General features: G+C 44.9%; 1 protein-coding gene across 11 annotated transcripts in view; it reads right to left on the bottom strand.

Annotated features, from left to right (window-relative positions):
• NUMA1 (nuclear mitotic apparatus protein 1) overlaps window positions 1–19,431 on the bottom strand; it is an 832,005-nt gene that overhangs the window by 203,496 nt on the left and 609,078 nt on the right. For all 11 annotated transcript variants that reach the window (XM_078658631.1, XM_078658637.1, XM_078658630.1 and 8 more), the window contains one exon: window positions 11,262–11,446. In XM_078658631.1, the coding sequence (XP_078514757.1) occupies window positions 11,262–11,446 (185 nt within the window). The remainder of the gene's footprint in view (window positions 1–11,261; window positions 11,447–19,431) is intronic.

Raw genomic sequence — 19,431 nt, 5'->3', positions numbered from 1 at the left:
AGCGCCCCCCCGGAAATCACTCCTGAACATCTGTATTGGATCTTTGGAGGAACTTGCTTTCCAATTTGATAAGTTACTTATAAACTCAGGTTGCCATCCCATTTCTTTGAATTTTACTTAGCCATTTGACTGCAGCCTGTCCCTAGGTCACATGACTGGGTGTAGCCGACAGTTGCACTTGTTGGGCTTTTCACATTCCTCCTAGACAGCCAAACACAATAGAGAGCTTAGGCGTACCTGGATTGGAAAACACTGGCAGGATGGGAAGGCGAAGCTGGTTACAGCCCTGCTTACACTTGAATAGGCTGTTCCCTGCCTCCACACAAAAGGCTGCATATCCCCTGTACTTAGTCTGAAGCCAGGGCAGGGAAAGCTAGAAGACTCTAGTCTTCAACAGGAAGCCTCCAGAAGCTTGCCCCACATCAAAGAAAGGCCCAGGTATAAATATTGGATCTCAGACACTAACTCTTCAGTAAATGTCTGGACCAGTGGATACTGTGCAAGAAAGGACTGCTGTGCTTCTGAAAGGACTACCATTACTTGTCTGCTCACCTACTGTGCTGCTCTGCTGCCCTCTTGCATGGGGAAGGAGGACTGGATCTGCATCTATTGAAGCCACGACCCAGAATAACTCCAAGGGCTAGTGGGCTAGCTTCCCAACTACAGCCTCAGGAACAGAAGCTCCAACAACGTTTAACCCAGCACCTGGACTTTGCCATCTATGAATCCTACTCTGTCAAGTGGTGCCAGCTCGGTCCTGTACCACTAGAAGTGGGCCTGAACATTGTGTGGACCCAGCAGAACCAACGAATATCCTCTGCTGCCAGGGACAAACCTGAGAAGAACCGACGCATAGCTTCTGCGGAGAGGATTCTTTCAACACAAGGACCTGCACTGAACTGCATCGAAGCAGCCACTGTGCACTGGGTCACCGAAGCAGGCCCTTGCATCGTCCATCTCTTGTCGATGGTAGCCTCGACGAGCCAAGTTCTCGCTCTTTGGTACAGTCATATCACCTTGACAACGGGATAGTGGACTTCACATTGCAAGCCCTCATTGAGGGGCTCCTTGAAAAAGACGGGGCCTTTCTACGCAGTTCCTTGGAACTGGTGCATCATCGCGCCTGCTTGACACGGAACCACCCAATGCTTCGCAACCAGGATTCAAGATACTCTTGTTCTGCAGGCCCAACTGTGTCCCTGTAGCCAGCCCGTACTCCAATGTGGTTGCCTGAACTGGTTACTTTAGCCCTGTACGGCACAACCAGCTATACACAGTTAGTGCTTTGTGCTTCTTAGTGCTATTTTCACTGAAACACTACAATTGCACATCTCTGGTACTACTGATTGGATTTTTGACATTTGTGTCTTCTATTTTTCTAAATTAGTGTTGGATTTTTCTTGTAGTGTGTTTTCACGTTACTACTATTTGGAGTGCAGCATAAATACTGTACACATTGCCTCAGAGTTAAGCCTGACTGCTCTGTGCCTAGATATCAGAGGATTGAGTACAGGTTAATTTGAGGTCCGCTTATGCCTTGGCCTCAAAACGATTGTGATTTCCGATTGAGGTGGGTTTTATCCCCCACCCCACCAACCAGCACCCCAATCTCTCACAATTAGTCTTTAATACTGCATTCTAACTGCTTTCCTATCAAACAGCAAATCCTGCTATATTGAAAATAGCTTTGACGGGCTAGTCAATAAAAGGACATTTTAAATATTAAACATTTAAATGCCCTACTTTTAAATATTATGAACCCTGCTTTATGGGCATACTTAGGGGTGGCAAATATTTAAAAGGAAGGTTTAAGAAAGGTTCAAAAAGGGTTATTTTGACAAGTCAAATTTGCAGTTAAAACCCTGCACAGCCAGGCTGCTGGCGACAGGTCTGCAGTTATGTTTACATTGCCACTGTAGTGCACGGCACAATGGGTGCTGCAGTCCACTTATGACATTTAACTTACTTTAACTTGGCACCATATTTTATTGACTTCTAGTTAAGATAAATATGCCAAACAGGGTTGTGCCAATTTCATTATGCTAAAAGGCAGAGCACTTTATCCCTGGTTAGCAGGGATTAAAATACACAGTTCTATAACCAGCAACCAAGTACGGTTAAAAAAAAAAAAAAAAAGAAGAAAATCCAGGTTAACTCTCCAGAAAGGACAGTTTCCAACAACTAGTAGAATGAGGAGGGAGAAAGTCGTCCTCATTTTCATTATGGGGAACATGTGCAAGCGATTGAAGAGTATCAGAATCTGAGCCCAAAAGGGCTTCCATTCTCCTGAAATATTGCCTCCCAAGCAAGGGAGAGGATGACAGTCTTACTCAAACTGAGGTTGGACATAAATAATATTGAGCGCCAATGGAGCACCCCACACAAAGTCGGATACAAACTGAGCTACCAGCGCCTCTGGAAATTGGGGCTGTGTTGAAATGGGAACAACCAGCAGAGCTTGAGGTGAAGGAGTTGAGGCACAGCATACTTCAAGCTGACAATCGGGGATAAGTTGGTGTGGGTGGCCAAAATGTCAATGTAATCCTGAATGGAGATCCAGATGAATGCATGGGGCATAGAAGCACACCAGAGGCAATCCGAAGCACCTTCAAGAGTTGCAGCATGGCTCCCTTAAAGGCTGTGATTTGTCACCGAGTAGAAAATGGACTTGGGAACTCTGGGTACATCAACTCTCGATTCGGATCAGACATCGCAGCCCGAGAAGGGTCTTTTGCGTGTCCATCATGAGAACTCTCCCTTGAATACCTAGATGTTTAAGAGTTTCGCTTGTACTTCTAGTGTGCATTCTTGGACTTGTCCCTCTACCTCACATTCGACTTGCACAAAGAGTCTAAACAGGAGCGCCTTGCGACTTGGCACAGGGATGTACCCGTTACTTATGTTCAGGCACAGACTGAGTTCCCCATCCAGGATGGCCTTTGAATACATCAGAGAACATCAGTTTCAAAGGTTGGAGTCATATTTGGTGCAGAGGAACAAAGCTAGACGTTGAGCAACATGGGTGGCCTGGCATAAACTCCGGTTTTTGGTGGGATGCGAGACACAACAAATGCAAAGCAACAAGGTGGTTTTGAAAGAAACTTCGGTACAAATGTTGGGAGCAAAACCCTAAGTCTGTATCTATGGACATGGCAAAAGGAAAACTTATGTCAGCATGCTGGGTCGCGTCTATATGTGGCTCAATTTTGTCATGTCCAGAAGCAGGATGGAATTATAACTGATGTCAACACCAGCTGGGAGGCAGAAACTAATACAGGAGTTTCTGAATCTAGTCTGGCACCTGGAGAGTTTCACAAGGTCAAAGTAAGGAATTTGTGGTAAGATGCATCCACCACAACTACCTCTACCTTTTCAGCTGGTCACTGACAGGGATATTAATTTGCAAGAAGGCTCATCTTTACTTAGAAAATGGCACAGTGAAGGAATCTCAGATGCCTAAGTATGGTTGTTTGGATGGTGAATGGTCGAGACCATGATGGTCCTAAATAGTTGAAGACACATATTGAGGGTTATCAGTTAAACTTTATTTTGTAGGGCATATTGACAGCCTGATGCTGTACTTCCTTCTCAACACAGCCCAAAGCAAAACCTAACAGGCACAGAAACACCATTCACAAAGGTTTGAGAAAGTGTCCCAGTCTAGTTTCCTCACATACGTTTCTTTTCCACCGAGTTCTAAGACCGATGCATCTTAATCTCTACATCCAACTGATTGATTGTGAAGTAGCAAAGTATTGATCAAACTCACAAAAAGTTGTGATAAAATAAACAGTTCTCATGTAAGACGCATTTACCTTTAAAAACGTGAATACTAAAGTGTGAATAAATACCTGTATCAAACAAGTGGACAGCAATGGCCACCAAATATTCAGCTGGGGAGTTCTCCAGACCAAAAAGGAGTTGCATATTGGTATGATCCATATTTATTGTTGGCTTAACATCCAATGTTTTGCTCACAAATTCAAAAGCATGCTTCATCAGTCCCTGCCTGTTTCAGCTGTTCTCTAAATGCCAGCTCGCAAAACGTGTTCCTTTGTATTGAGATAATGAAGTAAAGAGGAATGAAGTGAGCACTTTTGTTGCTTGTACTATCCCATTTATTGAGCACATATTGTATGATGGCAGTAAAGATTACAAACAAACTATTTTTCTATAGACTTTAGTTGACATTTCACAAAGTCCTGCCTACCAATGCTTGATCCATATTCTCTATATCAATTAACACAAGGGAACCCAACTAGTTTGCTGAGGACCGTGGGTAGTTACTGTTATCAAAGACAAGGGTCCTTAGCTTACATTTTTTACAAGGAAAAAGATAAAATATAGACCATGATAGGCAACTATATGTGTCACTGTCCAGCCGGACAGGATATTTTATTTTCAGAAAATTAATAAGACTTTTAGTTCAGAGATAGTTCAACAGGCACAATCCTGTACCAAATCAATTCAGAGAACATACAAGGTGTTCGAAAGTTTAAAGCAGGCAAAAAAAGAAAAGAAATGAGCAAAATTGGCCACTTTTAAATCAGTTTTCAATTGAAGTAGTGCCAAAGAAGGCACCAGACACAACAGAGTTTAACATAATAGTTTGGTTGTGAAGGTGCTTTACAAAGTCGACGTTTCGATCCCCTATGCTCAAATGTTTGGGATCATCATCAGGACTGACATATTATACAGCTTTTGCCTGACAATTTAACATACAAGAGATTTACCGCCTGTAAGAAGGGGAGAAAAAAGAAAGAGGTAGGTAGCTTTTAGAAAGTTATGTACTCAACCTAGAAAGCAAGAAAAGAAAATTGCTCCTGAAAGTCCGAGTGTTTCAGAGGACCATTACACTTATTCGGATTCGACTTAATTGTGCTTAATATATTGTGTTCCACTCGTGAGGGGCCGGTCGGGGTGAGTGTGACTTATGTGACTGTGTAGAGAATCACTCTCCTTGCTATATACAATTTGGAAAATTACTATTTCTTTAAACATTCGACCTTTGTGGATCAACCATTATTTGTCCCCTTGGTGGAGAATCACTCTCCTGGCTATGAACACATTTTGGAAAATTACTATTTCATTACACATTATACCTTTGTGGATCAACCATTATTTGTCCCCTTGGTGGGGAATCACTCTCCTGGCTATGAACACATTTTGGGAAATTACTATTTCATTACACATTAGACCTTTGTGGTTGTAAAATGAAAACAAAATAGGCCTGTTCACGTTTATGCTATAAGCTTATGTCTGGTTTATAAAACAGATTTGTTCAGGTTTAAATTGTATTCTTTAACATGCACCTGCACCCGTAACGTTTACATGCATTATGAGGCGGCTAGCACGCATCGGGTTTCAGGCGCGGGTTTGTGCAAAGCGAATGACTTACCCTGATAGGGGTTAGTTAGACCCTATTCAGACAGGTGGTGTTTGTAAAACGTGCCAACCTGAAATGGAAAAGGGGGACTGGTCAATGAGAGCCCCGTGCGGGAGCAAAGGAAAGGGATTCAAAGCGCGGCGCGGGCTCAGGTTTACCTGGGCGCAGTCCTTCTGAGGTATGGACTTCTGTAGGGATAGCGTGGGGCAGGTTAGAGTAACCAGATATTCCTAAAGGAAAGAAAGCCGGATCAGAACCGCGTCAATTTGCACAGACTGGGTTTAAAGTCTGTAGCGGTCCGGGTTTACGCGAGTCTTACCGTGCGGCGGGGCACCCTTGTGTTGCAACAATCTGCAATACCGGAGCTGGCGGAGCGATGTCCTTCTTTCAGCTACCGTCTCCGTCAGGGACTCGTACTTAAAAGCACTAGTGCCAATGGGAAATGGAAAGAGAAGATGGATCGGCATTGGCCGCCATCTTGGTGAGGGAATGCGCGGGCATTCGGTCGCGCCATTTTGGGAAGGGAAGTCACGAGTGTGGAACAATGTGCAATATTAACATTTTAGTGGTGAATTAACGTGAAAGTTAATTTAGTGAATCGTGCGGGCGGCACTTATGTGAGTGACTTAATAAAAACATATTTACATTAGATTATATTAAGGCAGCTAATATCTCGTTCTCAAATTCACCGCAACAAATGAACCAAATGAATTATAGTTTGAATAGCTAATTTTTCATGTGGCCAACCGTGGCATGCAGAGAGTAATTGTCAATGTTGTACCTTTGGTGCACTCATAGAAGACTAGTCCAATCTTCAAGGCGATTCAGGCCATTTTGGATGGTGTCGAATTTTATCATAGTCCTAAGTTCATCCCTGTTCAGCAGTTGACCAATGTTCCCACCTCTTGGGGGGGGGGGTTTATTACCTTGAGAATAGTCCATTTAATATCATTTTCGTTGTGTCCAAAGTTGATGTAGTGGTCCACTAGGGGAGCGTTCGCCGTTCTGCAGCGTATTCGACTCCTGTGCTGGCAGATCCTGGTCTTCGCTTTCTGTGTCGTCTGACCCACGTAGAGTTTAGGACAAGGGCACTCAATTGCATAAATAACATTTGATGTGTTACAATTGGAGAATGATAGTCTCTCATACGTGGTGTTTTGGTGCGTGAATTTTTTACCCTCCACCGTGAATTCGCATACATTGCAGCTTCCGCATTTGGCATGACCAATAACAGGGGGTAAACCCCATGCTGATTGGAGTGTGTTGTCCTGCGGAGTTACTGGTAAGGCTGCCCTTACTAGGTGATCCTTTAAGTTTTTGTTTTTGCGAAATGCAAAGAGTGGTTTATCAATTTTGATATTACCAACGTTTATGGTGGGCCAGTGTTTGAGGATCGATTTCCTAATCTTGTTGGATATTGGGGAAAAGATGGTCACACAGGCTATTCTGTCTCCTTTAGTCTTGTCTTTTGGTGATAGTAGGACTTCGCGGGGACAGTACCAAGCTCGCTTGGAGGCTTGTTTCACTATCCTTTTGGGGTAGCCTCTCTCCTTGAGCTTATTCGAGAGTATTGCTGCCTCTCTAAAGTAGTCAGTTTTACAAGAGCAGTTACGCCTTATCCTCAGAAACTGTGAATAAGGTAGTGAGTCTCGGAGGGCCCTGGGGTGATTGCTTTTGTAATTGAGAAGCGTATTGCGCTCTGTGGGTTTCCTAAAAAGTTTAGTTAGGAGTTCACCTTCAGCATGGAAAATTGTGAGATCTAGGAATGCTATTGATGTTTTGTCATGGGTCAAGGTAAAGGTTAGACCACAGCAATTATTGTTTAGCCAGTGGAGAAACTGCAATAGAGTTTCAGTGTCTTGCCTCCAAATTAGGAAAATGTCGTCTATATAACGACGCCACAACTTGATTCCCGGGAGAAAGGGATTAGAAGGCATCAGAATGGAGCCTACCTCCAGCTGGTCCATAAAAAGTATGGCCAGGTTGGGGGCAAAAATAGCCCCCATAGATGTACCTTTGATCTGCTGATAGAAGATGTTGTCAAAGCAGAAAAAATTCCTGGTCAGGCAGAGTTCCAGTAGTTGGAGAATAAACAGAGAGGGGACCCTGTGTGGGGCTCTCATTGACCAGTCCCCCTTTTCCATTTCAGGTTGGCACGTTTTACAAACACCACCTGTCTGAATAGGGTCTAACTAACCCTTATCAGGGTAAGTCATTCACTTTGCACAAACCCGCGCCTGAAACCCGATGCGTGCTAGCCGCCTCATAATGCATGTAAACGTTACGGGTGCAGGTGCATGTTAAAGAATACAATTTAAACCTGAACAAATCTGTTTTATAAACCAGACATAAGCTTATAGCATAAACGTGAACAGGCCTATTTTGTTTTCATTTTACAACCACAAAGGTCTAATGTGTAATGAAATAGTAATTTCCCAAAATGTGTTCATAGCCAGGAGAGTGATTCCCCACCAAGGGGACAAATAATGGTTGATCCACAAAGGTATAATGTGTAATGAAATAGTAATTTTCCAAAATGTGTTCATAGCCAGGAGAGTGATTCTCCACCAAGGGGACAAATAATGGTTGATCCACAAAGGTCGAATGTTTAAAGAAATAGTAATTTTCCAAATTGTATATAGCAAGGAGAGTGATTCTCTACACAGTCACATAAGTCACACTCACCCCGACCGGCCCCTCACGAGTGGAACACAATATATTAAGCACAATTAAGTCGAATCCGAATAAGTGTAATGGTCCTCTGAAACACTCGGACTTTCAGGAGCAATTTTCTTTTCTTGCTTTCTAGGTTGAGTACATAACTTTCTAAAAGCTACCTACCTCTTTCTTTTTTCTCCCCTTCTTACAGGCAGTAAATCTCTTGTATGTTAAATTGTCAGGCAAAAGCTGTATAATATGTCAGTCCTGATGATGATCCCAAACATATGAGCATAGGGGATCGAAACGTTGACTTTGTAAAGCACCTTCACAACCAAACTATTATGTTAAACTCTGTTGTGTCTGGTGCCTTCTTTGGCACTACTTCAATTGAAAACTGATTTAAAAGTGGCCAATTTTGCTCATTTCTTTTCTTTTTTTGCCTGCTTTAAACTTTCGAACACCTTGTATGTTCTCTGAATTGATTTGGTACAGGATTGTGCCTGTTGAACTATCTCTGAACTACAAGTCTTATTAATGATCCATATTCTCTTCAGGACCTATCAATGATTCAGCGCACACTATAGAAGTCTATAATGTTCAAGAAAACCAGGCCATTTTATTTTATCCATCTGAAGTTTAGAATTCTATCTGCTATTTTGCCTTTGATCCTTTCAGCATAAATGGCACTAAGCTGGCCTTTAGCTGCTTCAGATAGTCAATTTAATTGGTAGGCATTGAGAAAAGAAGGAGGGAATTGCAATAAAGTTATCCTCTACATGTGAAAAGCCAGATGTTAAACACCAATTATTTAACATGTGGCAACAAAACAGCTAACATTGTAAATTATATATGTGTACACCATTCGGACCTTGTGCAACTGTAAGCCATACATAGCACGAGGGGGACTAGTGCCATGAAAACTGGAAAATATGACATCTGAAAACAATAGCATGATTTACCCTTTTCATTGTCTGTAAAAGAAGGCAAACCATAAACCTGAGTAAAGCATGTTAACTACAATCAACATCTATAGAACTATCACTGAGACAGTGGTTTCCTTTTCACAAAGCCATCTAGCAATCCGGTTAGCTATTTACATTGAACCAGATTAAAATAGCCTAAAAAATCAGCACATGATAGAACACCAATATATGGTATTACTTAATGCAAATCACCAACACACTCCCAATACAGGATATCTGGTGAAAATTGCAACTTTTACTTTATGTAGGACTAAGTGTACAAAAATAGAAACAGAATGCTCACAGCACGCAACAGAGCCCACCTTCCCAAAACATGAAAAATACCTAGTAAGCCAAAATAGGTAAAATCATAATTGCATGAAAGTGAATTATTTGGTGTTGACGTGTCCACTTCAAAGGATAAGGCCACACCACCTGCTAGACGTCACACAAATTAAATAAATCTGGGCTCAATCCCTCATAACATGACTAAGCATTCATGCTTAAATCAAACGCAATGGGTCAAGTATTTAAGCAGTGCATACACAGCAGAAAAAGTCACACTACAGTAAAATTACACAACCAATTGACCAAGGTGTGATTTGAGGCCAACCCCAATAAAGCCCTGGTCAGAAACAAGTGAATTGGTCTCGGTAAAAGTAAAAATAAATAAAAAGATAAGTGTATAAGTAGAACGAGATCATCACTTTTTGAGAAGAAAAATCCTCGAGCAGGACGCTGCTGAAACTGTAGCCGCTGCAGTGAACCAATGGCTTGATTCTTACAAGTTGCTTTACTTGGAGTTAAGTTTGGAAGTTTTCTTGCTGAAAACTTTAAGTCCCAAAGCAGACTTAGATTTTCTGGGGGGAGCCGCTAAGAGCCTTAATGGGAAACAAATCTAAATTTCAATCAAACGCCATGGAACTGCGATCAGATGCCTTTCCCCACAGGTTCCATGAAGCTCGTGGAGGAAAAGTTCTTTCAAGTTTGCAAACTTTCTTCTGATGCCCAAACAACTACATGAGTACATTTCTAAGGCCTCCAGGAGAGGGCACTTAGAGACTGTTTGCCAGGCAGAGGCCAACATCAAAGTCATATACAGGTCTAGTGGTCACTGATCAGCTGGATACTTCAAAGGAAAGGCAGCTTGTTATCTCCCTGTAGTCACACAGGAGGTCAGGTCAACATACCCTTGGAGTCCACTTTTTTTGTCCTGGGTACAAGACTCGGCAGCTCCAGTCTTTCATGGCTCCTGACAGCAGGTCCAGTCTTCCTTCGGTTCAGCAAGAGTTCTGAAGATGGTTTCTGGGGACCCCACATTTATGCCTTGCACCAGCTAGTGGGAGGGGGTGAATCCCAAGCGCACTCTAATCAATAAGGTAAACATTCCCAGGTGCAACCCTATTGAACGTTTTCAGTAGTTTCTTTGCTGTACTGCAAGCAACCCCACAGTGCTTCTCACTCTGGTACCCCCTTCTTCCCTTGTGCAGAACCGGCCCGTTCCACCAGAGGTGTGGCCATGAGCACTCACCTCCTCTGTGGTCACTTAAAACCGGTCCTCTGGGTAGCTTTCCTCCCACTGGTTTTGGTGCCAACCTGACAAGGGGAAAAAGAGTTTGGGCTTTGCAGGTGTAACTTAACATTTACTTCAGTGAAGGCATCTTTGAAGTAAATTTCCTGGGCCCACACCATCTGATCACCTCTCCATGCCTAGGCCACTGCCCCTGGTCTAAGAGCAATTTTTACACCTCTTTCGATCCTAATTCAGGCCAAGCACCTGCTGGACAGTCACTGGATAACTAAAGAAAATTAGCCTCCAGTGGGGTTGGGCAGGCCAAAGGTAACTTTCTAAAAGATACATTTTCAATATATTTAATAAACATCTAAAATTCACCATTAGATTGGATTTTTATTAAATACGAAAAGAAGTATTTGAATGGAGTCTGTAACTGGTGCAGATTTAACGTTATAAATTAAAGTGTCCAAACTAAACTTTGATTTCCTATGTAGCAATTACAGAGCACATACATAGGCCATTAGCAGTGCCCCAGTGTTTAAAGTTTATTCCCAGCAGGTAAGTCCCACAACACTGAAAAACAGGGGATGACCACCCAAAAACAGGTCTCTTCGCAACAATTGCAAAAAATACAATTGTGTACATACCAGTGCTGAAAGTAAAGTACAAGTCATCTAAGGCCACAAGACAAACAGGCCAACCCATGAATCTGTTTGTAGTAAGTTGGCTGCGGTACCTGGTGGAGTTCAGTGGAAGTGTCTCCTCGTCATCACTTAGGTCCAGGCTGTCCGTGCTGACATCATGTTTGCTTCTGTGGCGTCTAGTGTTCATAGCAACTGACGGGCTCTCCCTAGACTTGAAGGTATCTGTCGCAATATGGAAGCGGTCACGTTCCCGTATCTGCCGATCCGCAAACTCAACCTGTAGAGTTTTAATTGAGACACGAAACGGTGATGAGAAACTACAGAGTACAAGGGGTCAATTCACTGTTGTAACATCCAACGGCGATCTCAGAGTCAGTTCATTCACATTCGAGGACTGCACCAGAAACAACTGATAAGCTGTGATGGTTTGGCCACACACAGCAACTCCAACTCTCTAACTTCAATTTTTTAACTACTTCATTTCTTTAACACCTTTTTATAACTGAACTCCCAAAATCGTCAATTAAATCACCGAACATCTAATGCATTAGTTTATAAAAGTATATATATCCGAAAGACTCAAACACTAGCCTTTCGTATGAGAAATGCTGCATGTTCTAGTTTCCTTGACATTAATAAATTGAAATCAGTAGCCAGTTGCAAATACTCTCCCAAACCTCGACCTGGAAAGCATGCTGCCAAAATGTTATTGGTGCAAGTTGGGCAGCAGTTTCATTCCTCAAGTGCAATAAGGCGGGGTGGGGGGATGGGGTTCTACCCATCAAAGGCACGCAAGGTCAAGGTAATTCTGCTGCAAGGCTTCGATGCAAGCTTTATTTAGGGTGTTACTCTTCCCTTTTTGACGTGAAAGGAAAACATTTTAACACTTGTTTAGGGTTACCTCCCAGTTCTACCATTCTGACCTTCTCAGAGGAACTTTGCCTTTCTGCCCTTGATCTCTTTTGCTGCTGCTAAAACTGAGGAGATCTTTTCAAAAAATGGAATGTGTTGAGCTCACAAAATTAGCACCTAAAACACCCTTCAAAATAGTGCTTGTTTTTAAGTGCTTTCCCTAAAAAATATTCATAAGATATCGTACAAGCGGATAGCTGCAACAAACTGTACAAATTCTCCTTTGCAGCCCTGGCTGAGATTACCCGTTAAACATTCATGTTGTCTCCATGATCCTGGGATGATAAATGAATTAAAGCACAGAACTGGGCCTCACTAGGGACAGGTAGCTATACTTTGTTTCTGATAACTAAATACCCATTGCTCACATTGAATGGGAGCTAAACAGAATGATGACACCTTTTACTGAGCAGCCAAATGTTTCCACAGCTTAGTTCAAGATTTTATCGCCTCCTATTTTGTCGCTTCAGGCGTACACACCAATTTGAGCTGGATATATGGCAGAATAGAAACAGAATACTTTTGCACTAGGTCAAGATTTACAGGGTGTGTATCAAGTTTCATTTTAAATACCCTTTCAAAAAGACTGAATTGTTTTTTCATGTGATCAAAATACGTCTTAAGATTGTTTCTTCAATGAGTGCTTTGGTTTACATTATGATACACCATAACAAGTACTTGGAATTTACCTCTACTTCAGTGCAAAGTGGCGAGTGCCTGCTACAATGTGGAGTACACACTGAGAGTAAGGCATGACTTTTTGGAAAAAGTATCAGCTTTGGTAACTACTTTTACAGTGGAATCTACCTGCAGAGCGCTTGCTTTTGAACATCTCCAGGCACCAGATTGAATCAAAACATTGGAATATAGCTCTCCTGAGCAGCAAAGTGGCACTTAAGAACAAGTTACTTACCTGCAGTTACTTATTATCTGGTAGAGACACAGTCTAGCCGCAGATTCCATAACTTGAATTCTCCACAGGCGCAAGACTGGATCCGAAAATGTTTCCACAGCCAGTTTCTGTAGTGACTCTGCGTTTTAGCGTGGAAGGTACCACATAAGACGTCCGCGCGTCCAGAGGGGACATTTACGACTTCACACTCCACTGATGTCACAACCGGAGTGAACGAACGAGATACTTACCTTCGGTAACGATGTATCTGGTAGAGACACTGTCTAGCCGCAGATTCCTCAACTTAGAATAGTCCCAGGCATCAGACTGGATCCGGAAAACATTTTCCCCCAGCAGTACCTCTGGACGCCGGGGGACGGCATCGCCCGTGTCTCTGTCCTGACGTCGTCCACGGAAGGGACGTCAATGGAGCCATAAAGCCCACCCCCGTGTGCTGACGTCAGTTTTCTACAGTGAAACTTTTCCGCACCACAACGCGGAGCCACAACAAAAAGTGTATAGGAACAGTGGTTCAAAAAAAGAGCAAAAACATTTGAAACAATGACAAGAAATAATAGAATGTTGAAAAAGTACTCAACACTTGAAGGGACTGAAGGGGGAGCGAATAGAGCACCAGCCCCAGCAAAAGTCCCATCAAAGTGAAGAGCCGTGCCCCCTCTAATAGGCAATGGCAGTGAAAACGAATGGCATGACAAACTAAGGACAGTGTGCTAACAGGATGGAACTGTATGAAAAACAGTCTGTAACCACAATATCGAACTATAAAGGACTACAAGACTGGAACATGACTCACGAGAAGTGAACCACATAGAATGTTCACCCCCCCCCAACCCACTCCCCCCCCCAGGGTGGGTAGGAAAATATGAGAATCTCCACGCTGGAGGAAACCAGGTGGAGGGCTGATGTGTCGAAAAGAGAACACACCCTGCCCCAGAGGTAGGTGACTGGAGCAACCCTCAGGAAGACCAAAGCCACCTGCAAGGTAGAACCCCACCTGGAACTGTACTCGCAGAACCGGGAGGATGGGTGGGCGTTAAGGGATCTGCGGCTAGACAGTGTCGCTATCAGATACATTGTTACCAAAGGTAACTAACTCGTTCATCTGATAGAGACATCTAGCCGCAGATTCCTTAACTTAGAATAGATACCAAAGCCATATCCCATTAGAGGAGGGTCTGCGACTGCAACCCACCAAGTTCTGAGAGAACTTATTAGTCAATAATATTGACTAAGCACGGTGGGAACAGCAGTGCTAGTGCAGCAGACACCAGACCTATGAAGCACTGTAAGGGAGCATGAACAAGGGGAGGCAAAGGCACCACAACCCGTCAAAGGACGTTACGAGACCTCCCTCGTCCAGATAGGGACGAATGGAGACAGAATCAGAAAGGGCAGTGCAAAATGGAAGAAAGTGTTGAAACTTCTGCAAAAAGACAATACTGAGCACAAGATCCCATGGATCCGCCAGAGACAGGGCTCCAGAAAAAGGGACAAAATAGCATGCCATCATCAGAGCATACCCACTGAACACACACCACAGAGGATGCCAAAAAATGAAATATGAGGGGACAGATGTCACCATGCAGAGATATAAAGAGTCATGACTACCAAGAGATACAGGTATATGGATGATAGGATCCACACAAGGAGACAGAGTGTACCGTAAGAACCACACCACATCTAAACAAAAGCCCAAGGACTGGGATGACCAACAGCACGCATGCGGCGGCAAAGATGTGGCCACATCAACAGGTAGTCAACCAGCCAGGAGAAGGGAAACCAGCAAAGCCGGGAACAGAGTGCGCTAGAGAGAGAAAGAGCTAGAGAGCGCAAGAGTGAGCGCAAGAGAGAGTGCGCGAGAGTGAGAGTGCTCTCTTCCATTTGAGAGAGAGAGTGCTCTCTTCCATTTGAGAGAGAGAGTGCTCTCTTCCATTTGAGAGAGAGAGTGCTCTCTTCCATTTGAGAGAGAGAGTGCTCTCTTCCATTTGAGAGAGAGAGTGCTCTCTTCCATTTGAGAGAGAGAGTGCTCTCTTCCATTTGAGAGAGAGAGTGCTCTCTTCCATTTGAGAGTGAGAGTGCTCTCTTCCATATGAGAGTGAGAGTGCTCTCTTCCATATGAGAGTGAGAGTGCTCTCTTCCATATGAGACTGAGAGTGCTCTCTTCCATATGAGACTGAGAGTGCTCTCTTCCATATGAGACTGAGAGTGCTCTCTTCCATATGAGACTGAGAGTGCTCTCTTCCATATGAGACAGAGTGCTCTCTTCCATATGAGACCGAGAGTGCTCTCTTCCATGAGAGTGTTCTCTTCCATATGAGAGTGAGAGTGTTCTCTTCCATATGAGAGTGAGAGTGTTCTCTTCCATATGAGAGTGCTCTCTTCCATATGAGAGTGCTCTCTTCCATATGAGAGGGCGAGTGAGTGCTCTCTTCCATATGTGGGTGAGAGAGAAAGAGCGCGCGAGAGAATATATATCCGGGGCTAAAACTCCGGATACTAGGGCAAGGAAAAACCTAGTAGTCGCACACACTGGGTGCATAAATCATGATCTACACACAAAGACATACACAAAGACACACACACACAAACACACACATATACATCTGCACATACATATACATACACCTACACATACATACATCTACACACATGCATACACCTACACACATGCATACACCTACACACATACACACACCTACACACACCTACACCTACACACACCTACACCTACACCTGCACACACATACACCTGCACACACATACACCTGCACATACATACACCTGCACATACATACACCTGCACATACATACACCTGCACATACATACACCTGCACATACATACACCTGCACATATACACCTGCACATATACACCTGCACATATACACCTGCACATATACACCTGCACATATACACCTGCACATACATACACCTACACATATACACCTACACATACATACATTTACATATACACATACATAGACATACACCCACACACATACATACATATACATACATACATACATGAAACAAATGAAGGAAAAATTAAAAACAAGGGGGAACGCGAAGAGCCTGCCCTAGAGAAAGGGAAGTCGCACAATAGTTACCAACGGCACCGGTAAGAAGCTTAGCAGGACACAACGGTGTCAAAAACACTGAAAAGCTACACCATCCCTCTTGACGAGGACAGAACGTTGCCGCTGCCCCCCCCCCTGTCAGAAAAAGGGCAGATATAGGCCCATGCAGGCACTGTATAATGACAACGAGTATCCTGAAGAATAAATGTACCGTCACATTGCCACAGTGAATCAGAAACATCTGCAAAGACCAGTACCGGAAGGACCGGTACCTCTGCACATAATAAGCAAAGGGACGAAGTCCCTGCCAGGGAAGTGCATAAGGAAATAGGTCACAAGGTAACACGCAGTAGAAACGTAGCTGGTGGAACCTCCACTGCCCATAGGTAAAAAAGCCCCATAGGGCCTGAGCAATGAGGCAATTCCCCACACTAAGAATTGAGAGTAGAATGCAACCAAGACAGGGGCAGAAGGTACACCGCCAGCACCCTGTGACGGAGAATGTACCCTGTGTGTACACACAGAGTCTCCCCAGAGACCAGAAAGAGCTACGGACTAACCATAGACTAAAACACAAAACACCCAGGAGAGAAACCCCGCGGGTCTCAAGGGGGGATGTCTTACAACGGCAGGAAGAGCGCTGACTAAAGAGAAGTTACCGAAGACTTCGCAGGAGCAGTAAAACCTCCTGTGCCAGGAAGAGCAGCTACACATTAGCCAACTAGTACCCCACATAGGGTATGGCACATCCCTATAAGAGCTAGGGACACCTCTGAGCCGAGCTATTATGCAGAGGGATAAAAAGAAATGCAGAAACAGTTGGCCAGCGGCAACAAAAGGACAAGACAGCGAAAAGGCGCACAGTCCGTCTGGGTAATAACGTCTTTAACCCAGAGACAGAGCACCAGAAAAAGCAGTGACAATACTGCAACTAAAAGCCAAAAGTCCACAACAAGGACTACAAACCATGGAACTCATGAAAACCCAGACATGAGATGCTGAACTGCAGAGTCAGCATGTCTGTCGAACAGGGTGACCCCATCAATGGGCAAATCTCAAAGACGCTCCTGGACGTCGGAAGGGAAAAACCCATCGCGGAGCTAGGCATGGCGGTGTAGAGCAACGTATCGGGCCATTGATAGACCCACCGAATCGGTGGGGTCCATAGCCAACCAAATGGAAAATTGCACCATTTCTCGGCCATCACTAATAACCTCTTCCAGGTCAGTCTGTGGATACTCCGGAAGAGAGGGCAGTAGACGCTCAACCGAGTCCCAAAGGGCAGAAGTAGCCCGTGCAAACACGCAAGACGTGTTCAGTGATCGAAGGCCTGCACTGGTGGATGCAAAAACATGGCGGCCACATGACTCCAACCATAGAGATTCCCAACCAGGAGGGAGTAACGGAGGAGGGGCATAAGGCAGCGAGACTGGAGCTGTCTGAATCACCAGCGCCTGAGCCCTAGGGTGGAGGGACAAGCAGGGTCTTCTGGAGCCAGGCGATGTCTATGTGCAATAGCACGATCCACCGGATCCCCTGAAGAGGGCCTCGCCAAGTCCCCAGAAGAGCGTTGTACAAGGACTCGCCAAAAGGCAACTTCCACGGTGCCCTGGTTGAGTAAATCCAGCAAGGGATCAGAGAGACTGAGGGTGGCTGCATTTGTAAAATGTCCGTAGCTCTGCGCACCGCCCTCGCAAAAGCCACACTAGCAACCATGGCCATCCAAGGTGGCGACATTGGGTCATCTGTAGGGGACAGCATATGGCTAATTCTGCCACCAAAACGTGGGGGCCCTAGAGCCTGAGGACATCCAAGTCCCTGCCAGAGCAAGAAGTCCTGCCCAGAAGGATAGAGAAACAACCCTGGGGGTGGCGAACCCACAGGAGCCTCCTCAGAGGCGCCCACCACATCCACAACCTGATGAATGGTCTGAGATGGCACCAGCGTCAACTATGTCGATGAACACTGAAGGAACCCCATCTGTCTGGTGTTGAACCAGCGTCAATACAACCTCCATCGAGGCGGGAACTTGCAGAGAGGAACGGCGCTGATTCGGCGTCAAGGACTGCGCGCAGCCTCAGCCGGAGTCGGCGCAGGGAACCTCACAGGGCTCGGCGGAGACGGGGAAGGCTTAGAAGTGCAAGGAGGACACCCCTCTGTCGGCGCTTATATGGCTCTATTGGCTTCACTTCCGCGAACTACATCAAGACGGAGCCAGGCGACGCCACCCCCCGGCGTGTAGAGGTACTACTGGGGAATTTTTTTTCTGGATCCAGTCAGATGCCTGGAGACATTCTAAGTAAAGGAATCTGCGGATAGATGTCTCTATCAGCAGTCATCACACAGTCGTAAGGCACCATCCCAGGCGCGCAGAGGTACAACTACAACATTTTAGGATCCAGCCGGACGCCTGGGGAGAATTAAAAAATTAAGGAATCTGTGGCTAGATGTCTATCAGATTCCAGCCCCAATTCTAGCACTGAAGAGGGAACCACAGGGAATAAGCACTAATTGTGCCACCCTAGGGTCCCCTCACCAAGGCCACGCACACTGCCATTGCAGACTGTGTGCCTTGGTGCAGACAAAAACGAAGAGTTGACATGGCGCACCTCTATGTGCCATGCCCACAGACACTGAATAGGATATAGGTAACACGCCCCTATAGCAGGCCTTATAGTGCTATGGCCGGGTGCACTATATCTCCTGTGAAGACACATCTGTATGTGCAGATCTGCCCCTGCAATATCCATGTAAAATCTTGGATATTGTAAGTGAACACGGAAGCCATAAGGAGTACAGGGGCTGGACACTAGCCTTTACGAGTTCCTCAGCTCCATGATGGCTTCACTGTATTATGGGATGTTTGGTCCCAAACATCTTGTCTTAATAAACCTGCACTGATTACAGTGTCAGATGTAATAACTGCACACAGAGGACCCCTAACAAGGGTCCCCTAGAACCTACCAACCCTTAGTATGGGCACCCACTGGTCTAATCCAGCCTGTCACCACCAGAGTTCTAACCTCATGGGGTGAGCGCCAGTGAGCTCAGAGGTCGAGGACAAAGCCTGTCCTGGGAAAAGGTCAGGAAGAGCCTTCTGTGGTGGAAAGCTTCAAAGGCCATGCTGCATTTGAAATGCGAGCCCAGCCTATCCTGAGATGGGCGGGCCCACCTTCCTGTCCTCATCCCTTTAGGCAGGAATAAAGGCCGAAAAATGTAAAAGAATTGGGACTGTACCCCCCCTCAGCCAACTCCACCCCTAAGGTGCTGGAGGCCATGTGAAGTACATTTTTCAGTGCCGCCACCCAAAAGATGGTGGGACTTCTATAATCAGGGTTAGTCTCCCTCCCACAGGAAGTTG

This window comes from Lissotriton helveticus, chromosome 8 (assembly GCF_964261635.1).
Source record: "Lissotriton helveticus chromosome 8, aLisHel1.1, whole genome shotgun sequence".
NCBI lineage: Eukaryota > Metazoa > Chordata > Amphibia > Caudata > Salamandridae > Lissotriton > Lissotriton helveticus.
Note: the sequence above shows the minus strand (reverse complement) of the source record. Positions and strands in the feature narration are given on the sequence as shown.